Below are 24,487 nucleotides of genomic sequence, written 5' to 3' on the forward strand. Positions count from 1 at the left end.
TTAAACTTACTTGTTCATCACTTGTTCTATTATCTGTCCTCAAGCTCTAATTTACATTTTATGAAATTTGCGATATAATCATGCACTTTGTGGTGCTTTTATCCATACTTGTATTTAATTTATACAGCTGATATCCCACAACCAACTTAACTGACCTGGAACCTTCGCTGACCACATTACAATAATAGCATTGGACGAACATTCATATGAAGCATCCATCAGAAGCAAGAAAACTCCAAAATCACGTAATTTGCATCGAAATTGGTTTCACACTGTGTCAAGTGAAAGATTACAGTAAACACTAAAGAATCTCCACAGATAACTTTCACAAACAGACATACTTTGTGTCCTTAAGTTATAATTAACAATCAATCCATCCCATTTTATAATGAAGTAAAATATATGGGTCTTCATCTTGACCAAAAAGTTGCATGGAAGGCACATTTTGAGCAAAAAAGCAAGTATCGAAAACCGACAAATATTACTAACACTAGAGAACAAGCTATTAAAATGCAAAACTATACTGAAACCTGTTATCTGGACATACAGCAAATACAAAAATCTTACAAATATATCAGTCTAAAACGCTAAGGGTTATGACAAATGCTCCTTGGTATATCTTCTTTTTTTTTGTGTAGACATGACTCTGTCTTTTTTTTAATGTGCCTCCAGTAAGTTGTGGTTCCATCGTTTTCGTGGTGTTCCTACTGATTGTCTTCCTATTAGGAAGCCGTCTCTTGTCGTCTTTACTACTCTATTTGTTGCCATTCGGGTTATATGATCGTTCCATTCTACTCTTCTATTTCTTACCCAGTTCTTGATGTTCTCCACCTTGCATCTACGTCGTGTACCTGTACTTCTAGCTCTGTCCCATAGTGTCTTGCCATCAATTTTTTAAAGTGTTTTCATCTCTGCTATTTCTACCAGCCTTTTTGTCCTCTCTGTGTCAGGTCGTGTTTCTGCCGCGTATGTTATTATTGATTTGATTATTTTTTTGTAAATTCTGGCCTTCATTTCTTTCCCGATATTTTTATTTCTCAATATTGTTTTATTTAGGCAGCCTGCGGCTCTGTTTGCTCTGTTCACTTGATCTTCCACTTCAGTTTCATGCTTTCCGTAGCTAAATAATGTGATGCGTAGATATTTAAACTCCATCACTTGTTCTATTATCTGACCTACGTACGTATATCGTCTTCACTTTGATAGATCAGTATTGCGTCGTCTGCATAGCAGATTATTTTAAGTTGTTTTTCTTCCATTTGGTATTCTTTTTTAGTTTTTACTTTTTTATTATTTCATCCAGAATCAGGTTGAACAATAGAGGACTCAGCGAATCTCCGTGTCTTATCCCATTGCCAGCTTCAATAAGGTCAGGTCTTCTTCTACTTTTACTTTTATTGTGTTGCTTTGGTAGATATTTTCGATCTTTTTAAATAAATAAATAAACAATAAAACACTAAAGACATGAGAATACCACTTATAAAAGGTACTATACAAGAACGTAGCTAAATATTTAAATATAAACTTAAACCAGGATAATGAATTAATCAACGACAATGCTCCAGCAAGAATTAGAAGACTGAAGAGACACTTACCATAAGATCTGCTTAGATGAATCAAGCATGTGCCGATTCACCTAGATCTAAATTGTTTTCAAAATTTTACTTTTTGTAAAAATCTCAATTTAAAAAATTGTCTTTCCTGTAATAGTCATTAAACGTATGCCATCATAACTTTTAAAACGTCCTAGAGATCCCCTGCTAGCCACAAACTCATATTTTTTCATTATTTCCTTGTAAAAAAACTCAGCTTATATAGCCAACATGGGTCCTGAAATGGGCGCGTGTCTATTCCTCTACTGACGAAACCACAAGTGCAAAGCTTCTTCTGCCTTCAGATGTTTGCTTGAATATTTATCTCTTGCCTGATGCATACTCAGTAATTAACATAAAGGATTCAATCTTTTCGTGGTTTTTTAACCATTTAACCGTCACACCTTAAATGCATGTATTATAATTTATTATCATTACAGCTTTTTCGCCAGAGTGCCTTTCTCAAGTAATCTATTTTTGGTGTGTTTACACTTTAGAGTGTTCAATTGAATAAGTTGAGGAGAAGAGAACTGTTTGTCTCAAGTTGGTCATTCAAAATTATATCCGTATTTTTTATTTTATTAATTGCTATAGCTTCTAATAAATATAGCTTAAGGCCTTTATTTCCCATCCCACACAACATAAATTGGCGTCTATCATAGTAATTACATAGATTAATAGAAATTCCCATGTCAAAAAACAACTTCAAGATAGAATTGAATATCATTAAGCAAACAGCAGTAAACAATAGGTATAACGAACAAACACTAAACAAAAGTTTAAAACCAAAACTACATAAGAAAGCTCTGAAATTAGTATTTCCACCACCAGAGAAAAAACCCAGTACCTATAAAGGAATAACTTTAGCGTTCAGAACAAACAATAACCTAAGCAAAAGTATTAAGAACAACAAGAGCCAAAAGAAAAAGAACTTACACGGTGGCGTATACAAACCTAAATGTGGCGACTGCCACATACAAACTTACATCGGTCAAACTAGTAAAACTTTTAACAAAGGCATAGCAGCACACAAAAGAGCTTTCAATAATAGAAAAACAGATTCGACGTACGCACTTGACCTTCTACACCATAATCATTATTTTAGTGGTCAATTTAAAATTCTTCACATTTAAAATAAAGGCCTTAAACTGTTTTTTTTTTAGAATCTATGAAAATAAATAAATTAAAAAATGTAGATTTAATTCAAAATGACCAACTTGAGACAAGAAGCTCTCCTCTTCATATTCAGCTTAAAAAAATAAAGTGTACACGCATAGAAAAAATATATCACTTGAGCAAAGGCACTCTGCCGAAACAGCTGTAGTGATAATAAATTATAATAAATTTTGTGGAAGTGTTGAAAACAAACGTTTTCATTTTTTTATTGTTAGACAATTACAAATTGTTTTCAACACTAAAATTTCTCTTTTGATATTAGTCATATTCTGTAGAAATTAAAAGACGATGTTAAATTTTTATTTTTTGTTTTAACATGAATGTTGATCAACTATACGCCAATCACACAAATATAGATTTTTTTATTTTATAATATAAATTATAAAAATAATTAAATTATCCATTTTTGGAAAATAAATGCAATTTAAAATGTAATGTAATCGACTCAAAGGTGATCTGAATAAATATAATAATCTTTTTTAATGCGTGTTTAAAAGTTCGTCAATTTTATGACATTTATTACGAATCTGTAAAAATGTTTGTATTGCATTTTCTAGGTACCGATATATCGACAATAAAAACAAACTGAAGACAAGCTGAAACAAAAATGTTTACCTTAACCTAACCAAACCCAACCAACCCCAAACAATCCTTGCCAAGCCTCACCTAGTAATCTAATGTAGCATTTCGAACCTCACTATTTTTGTGATAGCTCAACTTTAATTGTCGATATAACGGTAACTACAAGTTAAATCATTAAATGCTTTCATTCATAATCAGCAACATCACACTGAGCAGAAAAGTCCCTTTTTTATATTTGGTTTAATATTTTAATTTATTAAACATTTCTAATTAGCGATTTAACAGTGATTTTTTTACAATGATTAAAGTGGAAGTGTAAAATAAAAATTTTGCAGTTATTGTAGTATTCTACAAAGAAAATTTAAATCTGAAATGTCAACAAAAAATGAACTTTTTTTTCAATCTAAATATTTCTCTAAAACAAGATTAGCGCCGTTTGAAAAATTGTCTATGAGAATATGTAATTGTTTAATTTCTTATTAAAAGAATATTGAAACTCATAAGATTATAAGAACAATGATGGTATATGATATGAAATTTCTGTAAACGTTTACTTGCAAAATGATTTAGAGAAAAGATATCTTATTTAAGAAAGATTTTTTTAGATTATTTGAGAAAAATTATTTTCACACTTATTTAATATCGACAAACCAATGCATGTATCGATAACTGACAGGACAAAACTGGTGTTTTAATGGATAACTATACCGAACGAAGTAATTTCCTAATAATCGAACGTATACTTAAGTAAACTCACAATTTTCTACCATGGGGATGTCTATGTCATTAAAGACTAAATGTTCATTGAAAACATGTGTTTTTTGATTATATTTGACTAAATTTTACTATATCTGAGAAATAACTTAAGAAGTAAAATTAAATTTTTTTTTGTATTAAGATTATTATTTCTTCTATTGACTTGTGTTTTCAATATGATATTATTACTATAATACTTTACTTTCTGTTTGTTCCTAATTACGTCTTTAAGTTTTAGCGACTATTCCATATTCTTAGTGTCTATATTATGGGGTATTTCTGATACATGTATACATAATTACGTTGAAACGATTCGTAAAGCAAGAATAAGATGAATTATAATAATGTTGCTTTTACAAATGTGAAAAAAGTTTAGGAATGTTCAGGTCTTGTATTTTATGTGTTGGACTTGAACCAAAAATGTTCTTTTTTAATACACTTTTAAATCTTAGCTGTAAAATTTTTTGGGTTTTAATACTACATCTTTCATTGCTTTTCTAATATTAGTATGGCATTGCATCAATCAAAATTCTAAACAAGTTAAATAATATTAATACTAGTATATTCTGTTTTTTTTATTTACAAAAAACCCGCTTTAACCTATTAAGGTTATTAGTGGAACGGTAACAGTTAATTACACTCTGCTTGGTAAATTAAAATGTTTAAAAACAAAAGTAGGTTATCGATAGTGTTTTTGAATTTAAAACGTCTTTAAGATTGTTTGGTGAATGGTATTTAATTCTTTCACAATTATTGACCCTTTCGCACTTTTCAACTAGCACATGATTTACCGTAAGGGGTGAACCGCACTCATCACAAATTGGGCGTTCTTCTTTGTTAAACAAATATTTTTGAGAAAGCTGCGTATGTCCAAGTAGTAATAGAAAATAACTATTTGCTTTCGTCTGTATATTTTATGTGGTTACCATGATCCAACGGTCATCCATGTTTTTTTTAAATCGATGATATGTTTGTGCTGCTGTTAAAACTAGATAGATATTTCTGTCAGGATTCTTGTTTGCTTTTTTGTGATTTTCCTTGCTTCCGCTCTACATTTCTTGTACTCTGTTAACAGAGCAATATTTTTGTACTGTTTGTATCAGTTCCAAATTGTTTTACTTAATTTAATAGTGGCATCACATTGCGTATTCCACCAGAGAACTGGTTTGTGTTTCTTTAAAAGTTGAGATTTTCCTACAGCTATATTAGCAACATCCAGTATAAGCTGATTAAAGCTCGTGAGTGTGTCGTCAATAGACACTGAAATTTTAATATGATTCATTTTATCTGATCAATTTTTTCAAATTCAATTAAATTTTTTCTTTTTTAGTTTTCATTTTTGAGTTGATATCGCATTTGAATTTAAATTAACAGTACGTTTTATTTTAATATTGAGAAGTAGTCACTACTACATAAATCTGATAGTGCTGTCCAATCGAGCAATTAGGGTTCGCATATGGAGAGATCAATGGCGGAAGATGTTTCCGTAGCCCTATTGAATCTTATTGGAGAGCCTTCGTTGAGTAGGCATAGGTTCAGAGCGTTAAAAACGTTTTCTAATATATTTAACCTCGGTGTTACTTTATTTGATCCCCATGTAATGTTGTGGTCATTATAACGTCCAGTAATTATTCGAGGAGAGAAAATTTGGTGGACAAGATTAAGTAATTCGGATTTAGTTAGAGTTTCTTTTGGTGAAACATAAATGATACAAATATTGAACTTTACTGGGACCAGTACTATTATAGCAACTGCTTCGATATTGGTTATGAGATTTATATTTTGGACCGGTATATTCGACTTTATATATACAGGCATAGTTCTGATTACTTCAGTTGGTACAAAATCTAGTATAACCTTTCAGGTTATGCGTTGAGTTATTTTTAAAGTGCGTTTCTTGTAAACAAGTTTCATATTTAGCTCTGTATACCTTATTTAGTAAATCCCGAAATTGATCGTAGTGTAAGTCATATGATTTTGAATGTATATTGATAAATTTTAGCAGCTTTTTCGGTTTCTGTTGTTAATTTAGTTGTTGTGTCAATTTGATTTTGTAGTTTCTGACCAATTTGTGTGTTGTTCTTGGGGTGGGTTTTGAATGGATGGTGTTATGCTTTTATCAGGCGTAGAGTTGGTGACGGCCCTAATTTTTTGGATGTAGAACTACTTTATTTACCTATCAAAAAAGGTTTTCTGTTAATTGTAATAATTTGTTACAATATTATAATATAAAAAAATATACACAAAGAGTTTAAAATGAAATGTGGTGTAAATAGTAAAAACATTTGGTTCGTTTTGAAAAAATAACTCAAAAAAACACACCGGCATGACGTCGACAAATTTTATTTATTTTTATTTCCAGCTGTTTGTCATTAAAAATATATAATTCATGAAATAATCCTAATATTCCTAAATAAAACTTTGAAATTTTGAACAAAAACAGAATCCAATTCCTAAAATTAAGTTTTAAATGTACTTTTTAGGAAAAATGTTTATTAAAACATAATTTGTAACATATAATTTTATTATTAAAATATTTATTATATCAAGAGCACTTTAATTAGTTCATTATAAAATGTTAAATATTAATTAATTAAAGTATACCGACTGGCACCACGGCTCTTTTATAGTCCGGGCGTTTAGTCCACGCTGTTCGAATCGTTCCATTCCAGGTTTAGACGTCCAGTGACAAATACTGGAAGCTATAATTTTAATCTTCTAGCAATCTAATTACTGGTATATTTCAAAGATTCCTTACGCCTGGCCTTTACTGGTATATTTTTTGTAAATGTTTTTTCAGGCTTGCATCTTTATCACCAATTATTAGATCTACATAAATCTGGTTAACTTCGTCATTATTACATATTATCTAGTTACTCCGGTCTCAAAAAACTGCATAAATTTAGTGTTATTCCATTTTGTTTTATAAGGATCTAATATTGGCTGGCAGTTACACCCTGGCAATAACAACCTAGACAGAGTAAGAAAAAGAGCTAATTTCCTAGGAGCACTATCTGGAAAATGTATCAACACGTCAAACAAAACTCTCTTGCACACCTACAAGACATTCATCAGGCCCATTATTAAGTACAATGCGTGTGTCTACGCTTCACTAAGCAATTGTCAAACCAACACCATTCTGACAACATAAAGGAAAATCCTAAGAAAGTACATGAGGAAACATGCGCATTATCCATAATTATTCATTCACCAAGTTCGCTCAGATTCCAACAATAACGAACAAAATCCGCACTCTCAGCAGAAGATACACTCTGGTGACACCAGAGGTACTTTCTGTACTCATGGTCCTTTTTTCTCACAGACACTACCACCTTCAAAGCCCCTGTCCCATAAGCAGTATGCTACCCAAAACTAACCACTCGCAACAGACTTCGCTCACTCCCTTTAAAGCTCCCGCAACACATAAAAAAAGCGTAAGCTTAATCACAATACTAACGTTCAAACCTAGCTGGCACTTAAAACAAAGTAAGGACTTGTGTCGGATTGACCAAAAGTTTTCCAGTGACGGTTGGTTTGCATTAAGGCGCTGAGTTCCTACTTCTTTAATCTTATTATGGATGCACTGACAGAAAAAGTAAGGGAGGGAGCTTCTTGGTCAATGCTCTTTGCTGACGATATCGTGTTATATCGTGATATGTAGAGTAGAACAAAGAAATGTTCGAGGAGAAGTTGATTGGTGGGTTGAAGAAGGGCTATTGAAGAGGAAGGACTTAAGGTTAAGTTAGAGTTCAGTAATTTGCCTCCAATTTCGGGATCCTTTGATTTCAAAAATTTGTCATATAGTTTTTGACTTTCCCCCATTCAATCTAGGATATACTCCTTTCGAAAACCTGATTGACACTCAGTGATTCTTTGTATCGGGTAATATTATTTCGGTGTTACACGTGCTCTAATCAGTCTAAGCTATTTTCTTTCATACTGGTCTCGATCGGTATAAATGTATCCCTTTTTATTACTCAGCTCATTTATGTAAGCACTCTTTTTTCTGGAACAGGTAATCGTTATTCTTCTTTCATAGTAAATGGAATATATATATATATATATATATATATATATATATATATATATATATATATATATACATATATATATATATATATACATATATGTAAAAGATTTACAGATTTCAGCAAGAGCTTTGCTACAACTTTGATAAATTGAGACGCCGAATAATAAATATATATATATATATATATATATATATATATATATATATATATATATATATATATATAAATATATTCGGCGTTCGAATTCATCAAAATCATAGCAAAGCTCTTGCTGAAACCTGTAAATCTTTTACACATTTCATACAGCTCAAAAAGACGGAAAACGACAGTCGTCTACGTTTAAGGCTACCAAAATAGGTGGCCCTTTTTGCAGCTAACCACTGGAAAAGTGAAAATACATTCGCTGGCTTTCCATGTATGAGTTTGTATTTCTAAAGACATAGGGTCAAGAAAATACACTAGTGAGTCTTTTTATTCATAAAAGAAAGTACGCATTATTAGAAAGGCAAATACATATTTTAAAGAAATATTGATATGAACTTTAAGATATTATTTAAGAGTGGACACTCTATAAAATTGTGTTTCTTAATCTTAAGATTTAAAAAGTGTCGTTTAAAATTAAGTCCAATAGCTGTAATACAGGATTATTATTTTTATACATTTTTAAAAGCCTTCTAAATAGATACTTAACTACGATATATATGTAGAATACACTCCGAATATTGGAATACAGCACAAAAGGTCCATCCTTTAAAATTCTTCTTTGTATATTCCAAATATTTTCTCTGAATCTCATATAACCTTATTTTATGAGACGTAACATGCTTTACCATACATATTTCGTATGTAGCTATGGTTATGGCCATAAAAATTATGCGATTAGTATAAGTTCCTCGTATTTAAAGTATGTAGGCTATTGTAACAGTTTTAATAGGTATGTTTCGACACAAAAAGTTAAAAAAATGTCCTACAAATAAACATCAACGTCATCATTCAATTTATACGAATCAAATCAAAATGTTTTAAGTGTGTACCTACCCCATTAAATCGAATACTAAGGTAGTGGTTAGTCGCTATAACTCTTGAAAAAATAATAATAAGTAGTGAAAATTAGTTGTCAAATAATGCTGTCCTTGTTTGGAGTAAAATAAAATTAATATTCCCAAAAAATTTTTTCAACGGTACTCTGTATAAATTAATAAAATAATAATATGAATAATAATATTAAATGAATAATTATTTATGTCCAAATCAAAAGTTGTGTTTAGTATGTTGAAATGTTAAAATTTTATAGAAAGATATAAAAAAATTTGTGTCAAACCTTACAAATGGTATAAAATATCAAATGTTTAAGTCAAACGAAGACAGTTATCCATTGTAGCATTACAGTTTTTGTTATGACAGTTATCACATGTTTGATGTGTGACAGTAACCTTGGGCGGGAAGTACGAGACTCAGCTAGCCGTTGCTGTAGGCCACATCTATTTTCCGACCCTCTGGAGTCGAACCATGGGTTGATACCACAGTCGCTTCTCACTTTGCTACTTTATTCACTTTGATTCACCGTTCTTTGGCCTTTCCACGCCTAATCGGCATGACTTACAATCCACCATTTCATAAATTTTACGTTTAGCATGTAGATTTTTAACGTAAGTATATTATTTTCGTGAACAAAATCGAATAAAAGCAAGATTCAAATATTTTATAATATTGCTATAAAAGTAAACATTATAAAGGTAACTGCAGTTGGCCTTTCCACTTTACTAAATAAATCTTTACTGACATTGGTATACAATGTCAGTAAAGATTTATACAATAAAACTGACATATGTATACTACAAAACTGACATACTAAAAACTGACATTGGTATGCCAGTTTTTGAACGCCAAAAAATTATGTATGTTTACCCTCTTTTGAAAAAGATTGATTCTAAACTCTAACGATATGATATTTTCATTTCTATAATAGTCAACTCTTTTTCTTCTCCTTATATTTAATAAAAAGTTGCTTGCATGTCAGTTTCTTACTCCATTTCAAAATTTAATTTTTAAATGCATCTTTAATGATGCCGAAGAATGGTTCTGGACTTTTAAAGTTTCCTCTGGAGCCTTCGCCTGCCAATAAGGCTGCAACTTCGTTTCATTGGACTACTTCATATCTTGGTACACATGTTGGAGGTACACACTTTATTGAGTGACCATAAGGGAAGAAAATGCTACTCCAATAGTGACCACAGCATTATATTAAATTCAGTTAAAAATAAAAATAGAACAACATCAAAATAGTTTCTTCATTATGATCAGATGATCACAGTTAGGTTCCATTAGTCCTGTGCTTAATTAGATTATAATATAGGAATGGATGGTAAAATGATGCAATACCATGCTTTTGGTGTAAATATGAATGTCATATTGGCATATAATATGTCACTTCTAATTCTTCTCTTATAATTTGGTAATCAAATTATGATCTTTGAGATAAGACCTCATTTAAAGCCATATTTTTTACCCAAAATACAATATACGAAAATATTATTATATTTAAAATAATTGAAAAAACTATTGGTTTTTTAATGAAATATTTATTTAGTAAATAGATTAGAGTTGCAATTTTAATAATTTGTTCAGGAAAATATAATACTTGCAGTTAAAATAAAGGTTTTAAATGTTTCACGAAATTTTAGAAATGTGGGTTTGGAAATCAGGTTTAACAATGTCGATTTTGCATGGACAGTCTGATTTGCATATTATGTGCATGCTAAATGAACTTTTTTCTGTTGTTGCGGACGGGTAGCAGCTTACAAATTCGACTTCTGCTGGGCCGGAACGCCACGTCCCTAAAAACTCTCTCACTTACAGCACTCAAACTCAAACTAAATGCAGATCTTAAAAGTGACTATAAACTGTTAACTATAAAACGGTTGGCGCGCAAAATTGCACTAAAATAACAACTAAATAATGATTAAACTAAAACTACAACATAAAAATAAAAACAAATGGTATAAAATGAAGACAAAGTAATGGTCCACCGATTAAAAAGTGGTTGGAGATGAGAGCTAGCTAGGTTACTGCAATTGTGTTAAGCGAAATATTCAATGTTCAGTGTATGTCAATGTCACATTAGATGTTTGTGTGCTTAAATGTTAATAGCCCAGTTAATGTTTTGCCTTAAATGTCAATTTCACCTGGACCTTGCAATATTATCAAAAACAAAAATCAAACGTTTTTATACTCAGTTAATTACAAATAAGTAATATCTCCATGTCAAGTAGAGTATATTAAAAACATAGTGTGTTAACTATTTCTATATTTTGTAATCCTATAAATGTTGTTTATGTCATATTACAATATCAGAAACAATTTGTTGGATAATAATAATATTGCATCTTTAACCGTGTTTCAAGTAGCTAGTCTCTATGCACACTAACTTAGAGGAACCGACGGTTTTACGTGTCCTCCGAAGAACGGTGAAGGCTAGTATCATTTTTAGGAACGAAAAACGTCGTATTTTTGCTTTTTTATCTCACAATGGTTTGGATAAAAGCCAATTTTATAATTTATGATTCGTTTTAGATCCATTTTAGTGTATTTCTACAACGTACATCTTTATTATTTTCTCTCTTTTATTATTTTTTTAACCACTATGTTCCTGATATCTCGTCTATTTAAAAAAAAAAATTGTTATTCTACCGCTTTATTATCATATTTCTCTTTGTCTCTAAACGGCGTCGGTTTTACTTATTGTATGTCTCCAAAAGTTTTTATTTGAGTCCTACCTGTAATAATTTCCTTAAGAAAAATATTGTAACCCACCATCTCTTATTTGTCGTTCCTTTTCTAACCCTTTTAGAAACTTTATTTATTGATTTTTTCTATTGGGTGATTATTCTTTTGACCCTAAACGTGAATTAACCATATTTGCACTTTCTCCAATAAATTCGTTCTTGATTTTATCTGTATTTGTATTGCATTTACTCGTTCTTCTTTATCATGCATCGAATAAGTTAGATTCTTCAGTTCATATAGCTCAATCTATTACTAAATTTCTAATCTACTGTTTTATTCTGTTCTTTTCTACTTAGATAATACACATCCCATTTCTATCATTTGGTTATAGGACCTTTGTATCAAACCATATTGTGTCAATAAACTGCACCATGAAGTTATATGCTCTTGATAAAAGCCAGCAGTTTTATTACTTTCTGTTTCTGTTGGCTCAGTACATATTTTACTGATGTATATCTATTGTATCTCAATAAGTAGGTATTTTCATATTCACAAGCAGCATGTATGGCAGTTGCTTCATCAAATTGGTGTTGCATCGTAGTTTATTCCCCTACCCACATTTCAAAGTAGTTCAGTTCTTCTTGCAGTTTCTGAACCAAGAAATGGTAAATTAGTTTTGCATTTTGATATATATTAGCTTTTACATTTTCAGATATTTTCTTTTTGTTCGTTACCCACCCAATGTACTTGACTATTTTGGCTTATACTTTTTTGCTACTGTAATCGATCTTAGGAGGTAGGCTAACAACTAATCATTCATCTCTTTGGCGGCCTTCCCTGAGTGTGTTTTCCAACTAGCTTTCCATCTAGTTCAGTTCTCCATAGTCTATATTTGACTGCCGGCGGAGTTAGACCCCACCTTCGTCTTTCCTATCTTACTACATGATCTCTTCTATTTTGATCTAAAATCATTCTTATTATATACATTTCGGTTCCTTATATTCTTCATCCAACTTTCTAAAGGATATGCTGTCATAAGTTTTTTTTTAAACTACTCATATGATTTGTTTTTAAGTTTCTGGCTGTTCTTTTTTTTAAACTTATTTTCTCTTCTCTTCCCTTCCCTAACTTGGTTCCATATTATTTCTTTCATAATCTTGCCGTAAAGTCTAAAAACGGAGTTTGTTACACTTAAACCTCTATAGTTGCGGCACTTTCTTTCGACAACTTTTTATGGGTGTTTGATGTTCTCCAATTGGGTGGAAGTTCATTGCCTCTCAAAAAGCAATTAAACACAAGCAAGTAGTTGCAGTAGCGAGTCATGTCTATACTTTAATAGTTCAATGAGGAGACCTTAGGTCCTGGATTAATGTAGGTGCAGAAGCTCGTCCATTTTTCATTGTTATTAGGACTTTCTTTATATAATAATGTTGGATAATCATATAATGTTGGATAATCGTATAATTAGATTGCTTTCATCAGAAGTTCCATATAGTGGAACTCTAAGGGTAGTTTACCCCCTGCATGGGGTTGATTAACTCGAACTTGACCAGGACTAGGTCTCCTATTTCGAAGTGTTGTGGCGTCGCTTTTGACTTATTTCTTTCCTGTCGGTCCTTTTTGTGCGTTAATAAGAAGGTTTTAGCTCTCTCGTGTACGAATTGTCGTTTATAGCGTAACTCATTGTAATAGGCATCTATGTTGTAACATGGTTGAACGTCTCGTGTAAGGTCTTCAGGTAAGTTTACTTTCCTGCCATACAGCAATTCGAACGATGTATATCCATGATACGCGTTAGGGGTTGTGTTGTAGCAGTATGTAAACATTCTGCAACACAAGTCCCAATTTTCTCTGTCTTCATCTATGAATGATCTCACGTACTCGTTTAATGTTCTATGTAGTTTCTTACAACTTCCAATCGATTGTGGGTGGTACGCGGTTGAGAAATTGTGCTCTATCTTTAGCATTTTTGTCAGTTCGTGTATTACTTCATTTTTGTACTCTGTACCTTGGTCTGTTCTGATTTGTTTCATGAGTCCGTATATTGGTATAAAATGATCGAAAATTCCACGAGCTATTGTCTCGGCTTCTTTGTTGCACACTGGTATGCTCACTGCGTATTTCGTCAGCTCACACAGCATTGTGATACAGTATCTATTGCCTTCATTACTTCTAGGGAATGGACCTAACGTGTCTATGTACACTATGTTCCATGGTTTTGAAGAAGTGTCCGATATCACGAATTTCTCGACATGTAGTCTTTTCGGTTTGTTAATTTGACATTTATGACATTGTTTAATGTATTTTCTTACGTCTTTTTCCATGTTTCTTCATTTGAATCTTGCCTCCAGTTTTTTTATTAGCCTATTATTTCCTACATGACTCCCAAACATCGGGTGGTTATTATATTCCTCCATTATCCTACGTTTATCTTTGTCGTCCTCTATTGTTTCTGGTACTTCGCATATGTATATTTCTATATTTTTCAATAATTTGTTTCCTTCTTTTATAAATTCATCAATTGTGCACAATTTAAAAATAATATCATTTACATATATCTTTACTTTACGTACTGCATTCTCTACCGCCAACCAATCAAGCTGTGCCAACATTTGACTTAAATCAAAGTGATTAAATCCTGTGGCCATGCTCTTGCGGCACTTGATTTTGTTTTTGATCCGAATGCTCAGTCTTGGTGAGATTCGGTCCACTCCAAAAGACAAAATTGGTAGTCTATACGCCTCCAAATTCCGGTACAGTTCAGTTGATGTTATTGACTTTTCTCCTATAAAAGACATCTCTAACTGGAAAATCTGGTCATTATCTTCAGAAAGAAATTTTGGACCACCTTCGGTAAATAGACTTTGATAATAATCTTTCTAATCTTTTAGGGGTATTAAACTGATATGAACTTTTTCCTTTCTATCCGTTTTGAAAACCCTGTAAACTCTGCCAGTGTTCACTTTTTATTTGTCTAACTAAAATATTTGTTTCATTTCTGATTCGTTTATAGTGGTTGTATTTTTTATGTTCTGTATTGTAGAAAGTCTCTCTTCTTTTTATATATAATATTATATTATATAATATTTCAGGTGCCAAAACTTATAATACTTTTTTGTTTGCCAAGTGGTCTTCTGCTTAGTCCATCTAGTATCTTTCCTTAATAAATTAAAGAAATAAAAGAAGAGCCTAATCTCTAGTGTGATTCCTCCTTGTTTGATTTTCTTCCTTTATTTTTGTAGTACTAATTATTTTTAAGCTACATATTGCCTTTATGTTTCCAGCAGAAGTGTCTTTTTCTTTTAATATCTCTAGTATATCGTGGGTCTGAGTTTTTGCCCAATTGTGAAGTTAGATATTGAGCTGTTTTTAAGTATCCTTGCTTATTTGCAATCTTTTTACATTTCACGTAACTTCAGTTTTTAAGACGTGTTATTATCTATGTAAATGTAGATATTTACTACGCAAATCTACCCCCCAGACACTCTTGAGCTCTGCTGCCTTATTGGATGAAAGATATTTCCAAGAACTTTGAATTTAAACTAAATTAAGTTAAAACTAAATCTTACTAGCTAATTAATTGTGAATTTGAAAATACTTTCTATTCTCTAGAAACACATTTTTCTATAATTTATTTTATACTCCAGAAAGCATGAATGCCTGTTTTTTTCTCTGTAAAACTCTGTTGTTCGACCAAACTATGACATTTTTTGACTTTATTAAGACTATCAGGCAGTATCATATCCAAGACAGACTGGGAAAGAGGTAGGATCTTAACTAAATATCATACATGCGGCAGTAAATCACATTAATGTTTAGAACCCTTTTGAGTTACAAATATTTTGTAGAAATACTCTTCTATTATCCTAGTTTTCTGAAAAATAATGTTTGGAGATATTACTTAAATTTAAAAATGACATTTACATTAATGATCCACATACTATTTTATTAAAAGGTTATGTGTAAAAAACGTTTGACGTTGCTTTTGTTAGATTGCCTGGTCTACAAATGGTATCGAAATCATTTCGACAGTGATAAATTTTCCATTCACGAAACCGTCAATGCCAATTTAAATTCATTTTTCATCGTTTGAGTTTAAAAATTACAGCTAAAATGAAGGTTCTTACTACGTTTCTGTATCTGACCGCCGTCATGAAGAATAATGGCGCTTCAAACAGTCAGAAAGACAGATTTTGTTTTCATTACATCTACAAAAAACTTTATCAATATCGCTTTGTTGTGATTTTTAATCGCGAATGGAAAAGTTATACAGCTCAATTCACTAGGGCGGGGGAAATGTTTGTGGTTCTCAACAGAATAGGAAAAAGTGATTCGACGTGTTTTAATTATTTGAAAGATTACTTTGAAGTCTTTTTTCAACACTGTCACACAGGAATAAAATAAAAAAAAATATATCAACTTGTAAACAAATTTACTTTTAAGTAAGTTAAGAATATGGATTGGAAGAAGTGACATTTGCTATTATTTTCCTTAAGGAAAAATTTACTTTAAAATACTTGCAAGTTATATTTGAAATTATCGCTCATAAAACATCTTTATAGTCCAATACTTTCTGTTATATTATGTTAAAGGTATCAACATAACTTGCCGTCTTTTAAGAGATTATCCATCTGACTTATTTTTTTGATAGCTTCATTACATACCTCACTCTTTTTTGATTTAATTTCAACGAAGGACATCTGTCATCCGCTTAAAGGTATTTCAACCTTATTAGGTCTCATTAGAGTGACATATGCAGAGGTTTAGCTTTAGTGAATGGCAGATGCCCTGTATTGAAATTAAATCTAAAACCGTCGTTCTGCTTTATTTCTTTACTCAGTCGAGTACTAGAAACGAATTCACCAATCTCTCTCAAAAAAATTTGAATTTAGTTTTGTCAAGTAGAAAATCTTAAGATTTTTAATAATGTTTATTTTCTTTGAGAATGTTTTCCAGACTTTCATATTTCGGTTGATATTTTCTAATAATTATTCTCCTTTCTTATCATCTTTCTTCTCTATAACACTCTCCTCTATCATTTATTCACACATACATATGTAACGTCCATTGCCAAATATTTATTCTGGCTTTACTTGATTTATTCTGAATAATTAAATTTACTCTTCTGCTGAACATTAAACCATTGGTGTTCAATTGGTCTTCACATAAACCCTCGTTCAATAAACAACTTTAAACAAAAAAGGAATGTTGGTTGTTTAATTTTTCTATTGAAAAACTTTTTAAATGTCTCATAACAACAACAATAGAGCTGAAATATTGAGAAGATAAATATATGACGTGCGAGATCATATGAAAAATTAAACATAAAAAGTGTTAAAAGTAACAAATCTCAATGCAGAAGACGGAAGAGAAAGCATGGACATAGCAAGCCAGCATAGAAAACATGTCTAAAGGACGAGTTAATTACCCCTGATTGGATAGACATGAGTTATAGAGACGAGGAATAAAAAATATTGTAAAAAATGATAAAAACATTAATAACAACTAATCCTAATAAATATATATTTATATATATTTATATATATTTATATATATATATATATATATATATATATTTATATATATATATATACAACTTTTAAGTAAAAAATAGTTTTTAATAGTATTTTGTCATCTAAAACACCGTCTAATCTTAGGGCGAAAATTTTTTGATATTTTTATAGTCGTTTAAATACGAAAATACCAAATAATGTTAGTAATATCTTTTGTAGACTATTTTGTTGAGAATTATAAAGTAATGTTTTCTCCTCCTTACTGAAAACATATTGAGACTACATGGGCACAATAATCACTTCATTTCTAACAAAATTAGCTATTCATTTCATTTCCAAAAATGTGGCTTTGTTCTAAATATCTGAATAGAGATGAATGCACCTGCAAAGCAATTTAACATTTAGAAATGCAATGAAAAATTATGAAAGAAGTTACTTGGTGAGTTGATATAGGCTGACATACGTAACTGACCATACCATCGAGGCCATCAATGTTGATTGTTGCATGTAAAAATATTAATGCGCGCGGTACCAAACGTGCAAAAGGAACAAAATAATTTGACCAAGACGAAGACCAGAAAATTTTAACGATTTGTGTTTATGAAGTGCTGATGAGGGTTTCGACGGGACTTACCAAACTAATGTTGTGGTCAAACATAACGGCAGCTGCTTGTATGTCCCACCCGGTATCTTCAAGAGCACATGCAAGATAGACATTACGTGGTTCCCATTTGACGATCAACATTGTGACATGAAGTTTGGTAGCTGGACCTATGATGGCAATCAGGTATTGCTTACCTTTTTTGTTAGAAACACATACCCATTACACACCAACCTCAATTACCTATACAGTTCGGAACTACTTCTACCACCACCGCAACAAAATTTATATTTATTAAAACAATTATTTAACAGTGTTTAATTTAATAAGATAAAATCAAATCAAAAAGATTCTCATTATTATATTGTAGAAATAAAAAAAATCTCAAGAATATACTACATTTTATAAGCAATACTCAGTTCTATTTTACTGACATAAGAACATGGCTTTTTCAGTTAGCTGTTACTAATATTGAACAGTGGAGACTTGATTACTAACCTGATTAAAATTATATTTTTGAAAAAGTTCCACTGTTGACTTAAACCTGATCACGAGTAATGCTATTCAGATCAGTAAAGGAAAAAAAAGTTAAAAAATCTTGTTTAGGTTTGTGAATGTTTCAAAAGGTATGTATATGAGGGACAGCTGTTGCCAAATCCTTGAAGACGTATACCTGATGTTGCTTTGCTTTTTTTTAAGAATCAAAAAAAGTAAAAAAATCATGTGTTGTCTATAAAACCTTTCTTATACATTTTAGAGAAAAATTTTTCGTAAAAAGTTCTAGTTCTTTAAATTGCGTGTTTATAAATTAGAATACACATATACACACACAATTGTCCGAGATAATTTCAAAAAGATCCTTATTTTGCAGTAATTTATAAATGTTTACAACTTTTGTTTTCTGCATAATGATATTAATATAACTACTTGAACTTATGGCAATTAATGAGTTATTGAAGCTGCTAAATATCAGCTATATCGACCACATAGTTTGTAAGTTATTCAATTTGTTTATCCCGAAGAGCAATTATTTTAACAACTGTACTCGTCCAAACAATGAATCTAGAGGTATTTAGCAGATCGCAATGGATTCTCTGAGGCGTTAGTTTTAAGATATATTAACAAAATTTCAACATTTTATTAAAATTGTTTGAAAAAGCGCCGACTTTTTAGATTATAAGCATTAATAATAAATTCCATCTTGGTTCCTATTGCTCATAGAAGACTCTTTTTGTTTTTGTTTTTTGTTTGATTTTTTTCACTATCTTTTCAGCTAGCCTACTTACAAGCACATGACATAAAATATTCAATGTTTTATAAATGTTTATAAGCTAAAAAGTCAGCCTTTTCACACGGTTGTTTAGTAAAAATTTTGATAAAATGTTGACTTTTTTTAATAATAGCTTGATTGAAGCCTCAAAGAATCGATTACGATCTGCTAAATACCTCTAGAGTCACTGTTTGGGTAAGTACATTTATATAAACAATTGATGGATTCGACCGTTACTTGATGGAAATTCATTTTATGTAACAATAAAACACTGAAAACTTTGTTTTCAAAACTTCCACAAAATTTATTTTAAATTCTTATCACTACAGCTGTTTCGGCTGATTGCCTTTCTCAAGTGCCCACTTGAGAAAGGCAATCAGTCGAAACAGCTGTAGTGATAAGAATTTAAAATAAATTTTGTGGAAGTTTTAAAAACAAAGTTTTCAGTGTTTTATTGCTACATTTATATAAACATTTGCTGTCGGGGATAAACAAATTAAATAACTTACGAACAATTTGGTCGATCTAGCTGACATATAGCACACTTCAATAAGTCATTAATTGCCATAATTTCAAGTAGTTATATTACATTCAAAAAACAAAGTTAAATTAATTAAAAAATTACTGCATAAATATTGTTGTTTTGCAATTATTATCTCGGTGAATTGTTTTTTGATTCATTGTTTTAATTAAGGAACTTGCAAATCAAAGAAATTTTTAAGATCTACTTTTATTTGAACAATTTTCTCTAAAATGTATAAGAAACATTTTATACTTGGGCCAAAAATTATTTTTTCACTTTTGATGATTGTTTAAAAAAAAACAAAGCAAAATCAGCTTGTACATCTTCAAGGTTTTGTCATCAGCTATCCCTCATATACCTTTTAGAACATTCAAAAACCTGTATAAGATTTTGACGTGAAATCTATGAATTTTTCGCAGATAAACTGGAGTAATTAGAATTATAACAATGAACAGAGAACAGATAAAAATGGAAATACTCATAGAGAATTACGAAATGAAAAAAAGATTAAAACGGTGAATTATTCCATATAAACTATTAAACACAGGTAGTCTTAGTGACCAGAGAGATATCGCTGATTTACCATTGTTGCATATTTACTCATACAATTGTAATCTGTAAGTATTTTCATATTTACCGTTCACGATTGATTGTTGCAACCATTAGCGTGATGATGTATGTTATGGATAAGTAAACTCAATGGAAGTTGAATATATCTCCACTGGCAGTTATTTATTTTGTATAGCTATTGTTGTATGTATAGCTTTAATTATATTATACAAATAACGTACGAAACTCTCTTCGAATATACTCTACTCGAAGCAGAAATGTTGTAGTATTTGTTTGATTACTAGCAAATAAATTTCGCTTAATTTTAAGATAATAAAATCTAGACAATCTCTCACAATATATCCATATATATATATATATATATATATATATATATATATATATATATATATATATATATATATATATATATATATATATATATATATATATATATATAAGAAAAAAGAAGTACTTGTGACTCGTTTGGAACAAATATATAACTGTTTTGGATGGGTTGGACTCCAACCCATCCAAAACAGTTATATATATATATATATATATATATTAAAACCAGATGGCAAAAACGGAAAAAAATTGCCGAGACCTGTAATTCAGAGACGAACAATGCTGTTTTACATTAAAAGAAAATATTGCAAGAATTTGTAAAGTGGTTTTTAATAGGTATATACCTGGATAAATATACATCTTGAAGTGGAGCAATGCACCTATGATAGATTTCACAAAAAAAGTGACGTTACAGGTCCGGAATTTCTCTTAAAAATAATATTTGCAAGTTACTTAAAAGAATCCAGTGTCCTTAGAAGTGATAGATCTGGTATATTTAATTAAATTAAAATAAATGCTATATGTACGTCTTTTAGGAATAATCTACACGTGGTTTCCATATTTTCAATATAAACACTGCATGAAAATACCGAATCCTAAAAATAATGAATAGGTACGACGTACAAAGAAACTTTTTAGGCTTTATTAAAAATATCATGAATAATAGGAAATTTTAAAAATGCGTAAATGGTATCAATTCAATACTGAATATTTACAAGACAGAACTTAGAAGATCTTATCTCTCTTGCCACAAAATCATACAGTCATTTTTTAATAAACTGAAAAGATGGTTTCAGAAAAGTAGTTTTATTTTTTCTAGCGAAAAGACCTGTTTTATTATCTTTATTAAAAATAAAACCAAGAAGATAGCTTTATCCTGTCATTTAAAAATGAACCTCCCTCAAATGGGGTACAATTGTAATACGGTACAATATTGTTCTCAACTGCTAGTAATAATGTTGTTTATATCTTAGACATCACTAAAAGCATATCTTTAACACTTGCTTGTACTAGGTGCCCTCCGTTCTAGTTCAGTGGCAAATTTTCAAGCTTCACTAAAAGAACTACCTTTATTTATAAGGAAGCTGATAAACTCTATGTATCATCAATTCTACCTAACTGATTCTACACACAAATAACATCTACGAATCACGATATTTAGATTAAGAGATTTTAATAAAATATGACTATCTTAGGATTTATTTTTAGAAGTTGAAATGGCTATTAATCGGATTAAATATGAAAATCACCAGCACCTAATGAAGTGCATGGTGAAGTTTTAAAGCTATTAGAGGCACACCAAATCACAGCTCTTACCAAGCTACTCAATAACATATATAAGACTGGTCACTCACCAAGACTTGCTACTATTAATATTTATCTCACTTTCCAAAAAAGCCAACGCTATGAAATATCAAGAATGGTTTCGTGGTCTTTCTACTGATCGTCTTCCTATTGGGGAACCGTCTCTTGCCGTCTTTACTATTCTATTTGTTTTATTCGGTTTGTTATTCAGCTTATATATGATCGTTCCATTCTACTCTTCTATTCTTTAACCAGTCCTTGATGATCTTAACCTCGCATCTACTTCGTATATATGTACTTCTAGCTATGCCCTATAGTGTTTTACCATCAATTTTTACTATTTTACCCAAGTGTTTTTATCTCTGCTTTTTCTAACATGCTTTTTGTCCTCTCTGTGACAGGTCGTATCTCTGCTGCGTATGTCATTATTGGTCTGATGACTGTTTTGTAAATTCTGCCTTTTATTTCTTTACCGATATTTTTAATTCTCCATATTATTTCATTCAGGCAACCTGTGGTTCTGTTTGCTCTGTTCACTTGATCTTTCACTTCTGTTCCGAGCTCTCCGTAGCTAGATAATGTGATACCTAGATATTTAAACTCTATCACTTGTTCTATTTTCTGATCTTTCACTTCTATTTTACATCTTAGTAAATTTGCTGCAATAACCATGCATTTTGTCTTTTTTGGGGAAATTAACCATGTTAAATTTTTTGGCGGTTATATTAAATTGGTGCAGCATACGTTGTAACTCATTTTCACTTTGAGAGAGAAATATTGCGTCGTCTGCATATCAGATTACTTTAAGTTGTTTTTCTCCCATTTGGGATCCTTTTTTAGTTCTTACTTTTTTTATTATTTCATCCATAATCAGGTTAAACAATAGAGGACTCAGGGAATCTCCCTGTCTTATTTCATTGCCAGCTTCAATAGGGTCAGTTAGTTCTTCTACTTTTACTTTTATGTTGTTTTGGTAGATATTTTCGATCGTTTTGATTCTTCCTAAAGGTATCCCTCTTGCCTACAATAAGTAAATAACGTCCTTTAATTTAACCACATGGACACCTACAGGAAGACACAAGAAAGGAAGATCGAAGAAAAGAAAAGACAATTGAGCTGTCTGTTACCTCAACTCTATCCAGATGGTTGGATTTTAGCACTCGTACCTTACACCAAACTTTTAATATATTTTTGCGGAGTCTTTTATGTGTTTTTGATTTTTTCTTGAAAACCTTCGAAGCTTTTATCTTTTGAAAAAAAAAAAATTGTATTTTTTGACCACTGGGATCCTTCTTTCGTAGTGGTACTTTTTAAATTTTAACCATAGCGCTGAATATGCCTTTTTAAGCGGTCAGGAATTAAATATTTTAAACACTTTTAAAATACGTTTCTTTTCAATTCATTTACGATTATTAGTAACAAACTGAAGATACAGCAAATAGCTTTAATAAAAACTATTTATATGTATCCTAATGCATGGTATCAGGTGACAGTAAAATAAATACTCTTGGGTGTATTTCGTATAGTCTGATTGAGATCACAGGTTGTTTATTCCTGTTATAGAACTTTAGAAAGAGTGATTTCAATTTATAAAATGTAGTATGAAATTTGATGATCCTTACTTCGAATAATTTACTTAAATTTAAAAAGATTTTAACTATAATAAAATACTTTTAACCACTTTTCTCATGCCGCAATTATAAGTTAAACTTCTAAAAGATAAAGTTTTTGAGCTCAATAAAACAAGGCAATAAAAATTCAGCACGCGGTATGTAAAGAATGCATATAAAACATTTTTCATTTTAATATACCAAACATAAGTGCCTACTTTAGTTGGACTTCAAAAGGAATGTCAAATAGAGGAGTCACATTTCGTAACTTTATTCGGCACGAATAAAAGATTTCAAATATCTTATAACTGTTAGCTCTTCTGGTTTTGGGGAGCAGCACTCACTTAATAATATTTAAAATTTGACAAATTCAACTAATATTTAATTTTTTTGATAATTAGAGCAGAAATCACTTTAAAGGAGAGAAAACAGGCCTTAAAATTAAAAATATTTATTATTACTCGAGTTTTCTTCTAAATATGCTGTTTATTAACCTTATTAGAGGCAAAATTAAAACTGGTATCATTTTTTTTTGAGAAATAAGTGGTTAAAATAAAAATTTGAGATTTAATATTTGTGTGATAATATCTATTTAAGAAATCAAATGATTTGATCTTATCTATTTCTACAACATGTGGTTGGTAACAGGAATTCCAAACGTAGACACTTGCACCTACACTTCACGCTAGCACGAATGTTCGCTGAATTAAAAAAAAAGGATTCACTGCGTGTGTCCTAGACAGAAAGGTCAAGCAAATTGTCTTATCAATCGGTTGTTTTCTAAATGCTAACTTGAATCATAGTTTGAAAAGATGAATTTACTATTTTATGGCGTGTAAAAAACAGTAAAAAGTTAACTAAAATTTGGATTCTGTATTTAACAATTGTTTTCTAAGCATTTATAC

The 24,487-nt window shown here is 30.6% G+C and overlaps 1 protein-coding gene across 6 annotated transcripts in view; it reads left to right on the forward strand.

Moving 5' to 3' along the window:
* The window catches only part of nAChRalpha6 (nicotinic acetylcholine receptor alpha6), a 345,133-nt gene that overhangs the window by 216,930 nt on the left and 103,716 nt on the right, over positions 1-24,487 (forward strand). For all 6 annotated transcript variants that reach the window (XM_072545827.1, XM_072545825.1, XM_072545822.1 and 3 more), the window contains exon 5: positions 17,983-18,163. In XM_072545827.1, the coding sequence (XP_072401928.1) occupies positions 17,983-18,163 (181 nt within the window). The remainder of the gene's footprint in view (positions 1-17,982; positions 18,164-24,487) is intronic.

The sequence above is a fragment of the Diabrotica undecimpunctata genome, chromosome 10, assembly GCF_040954645.1.
Source record: "Diabrotica undecimpunctata isolate CICGRU chromosome 10, icDiaUnde3, whole genome shotgun sequence".
Classification (NCBI taxonomy): domain Eukaryota; kingdom Metazoa; phylum Arthropoda; class Insecta; order Coleoptera; family Chrysomelidae; genus Diabrotica; species Diabrotica undecimpunctata.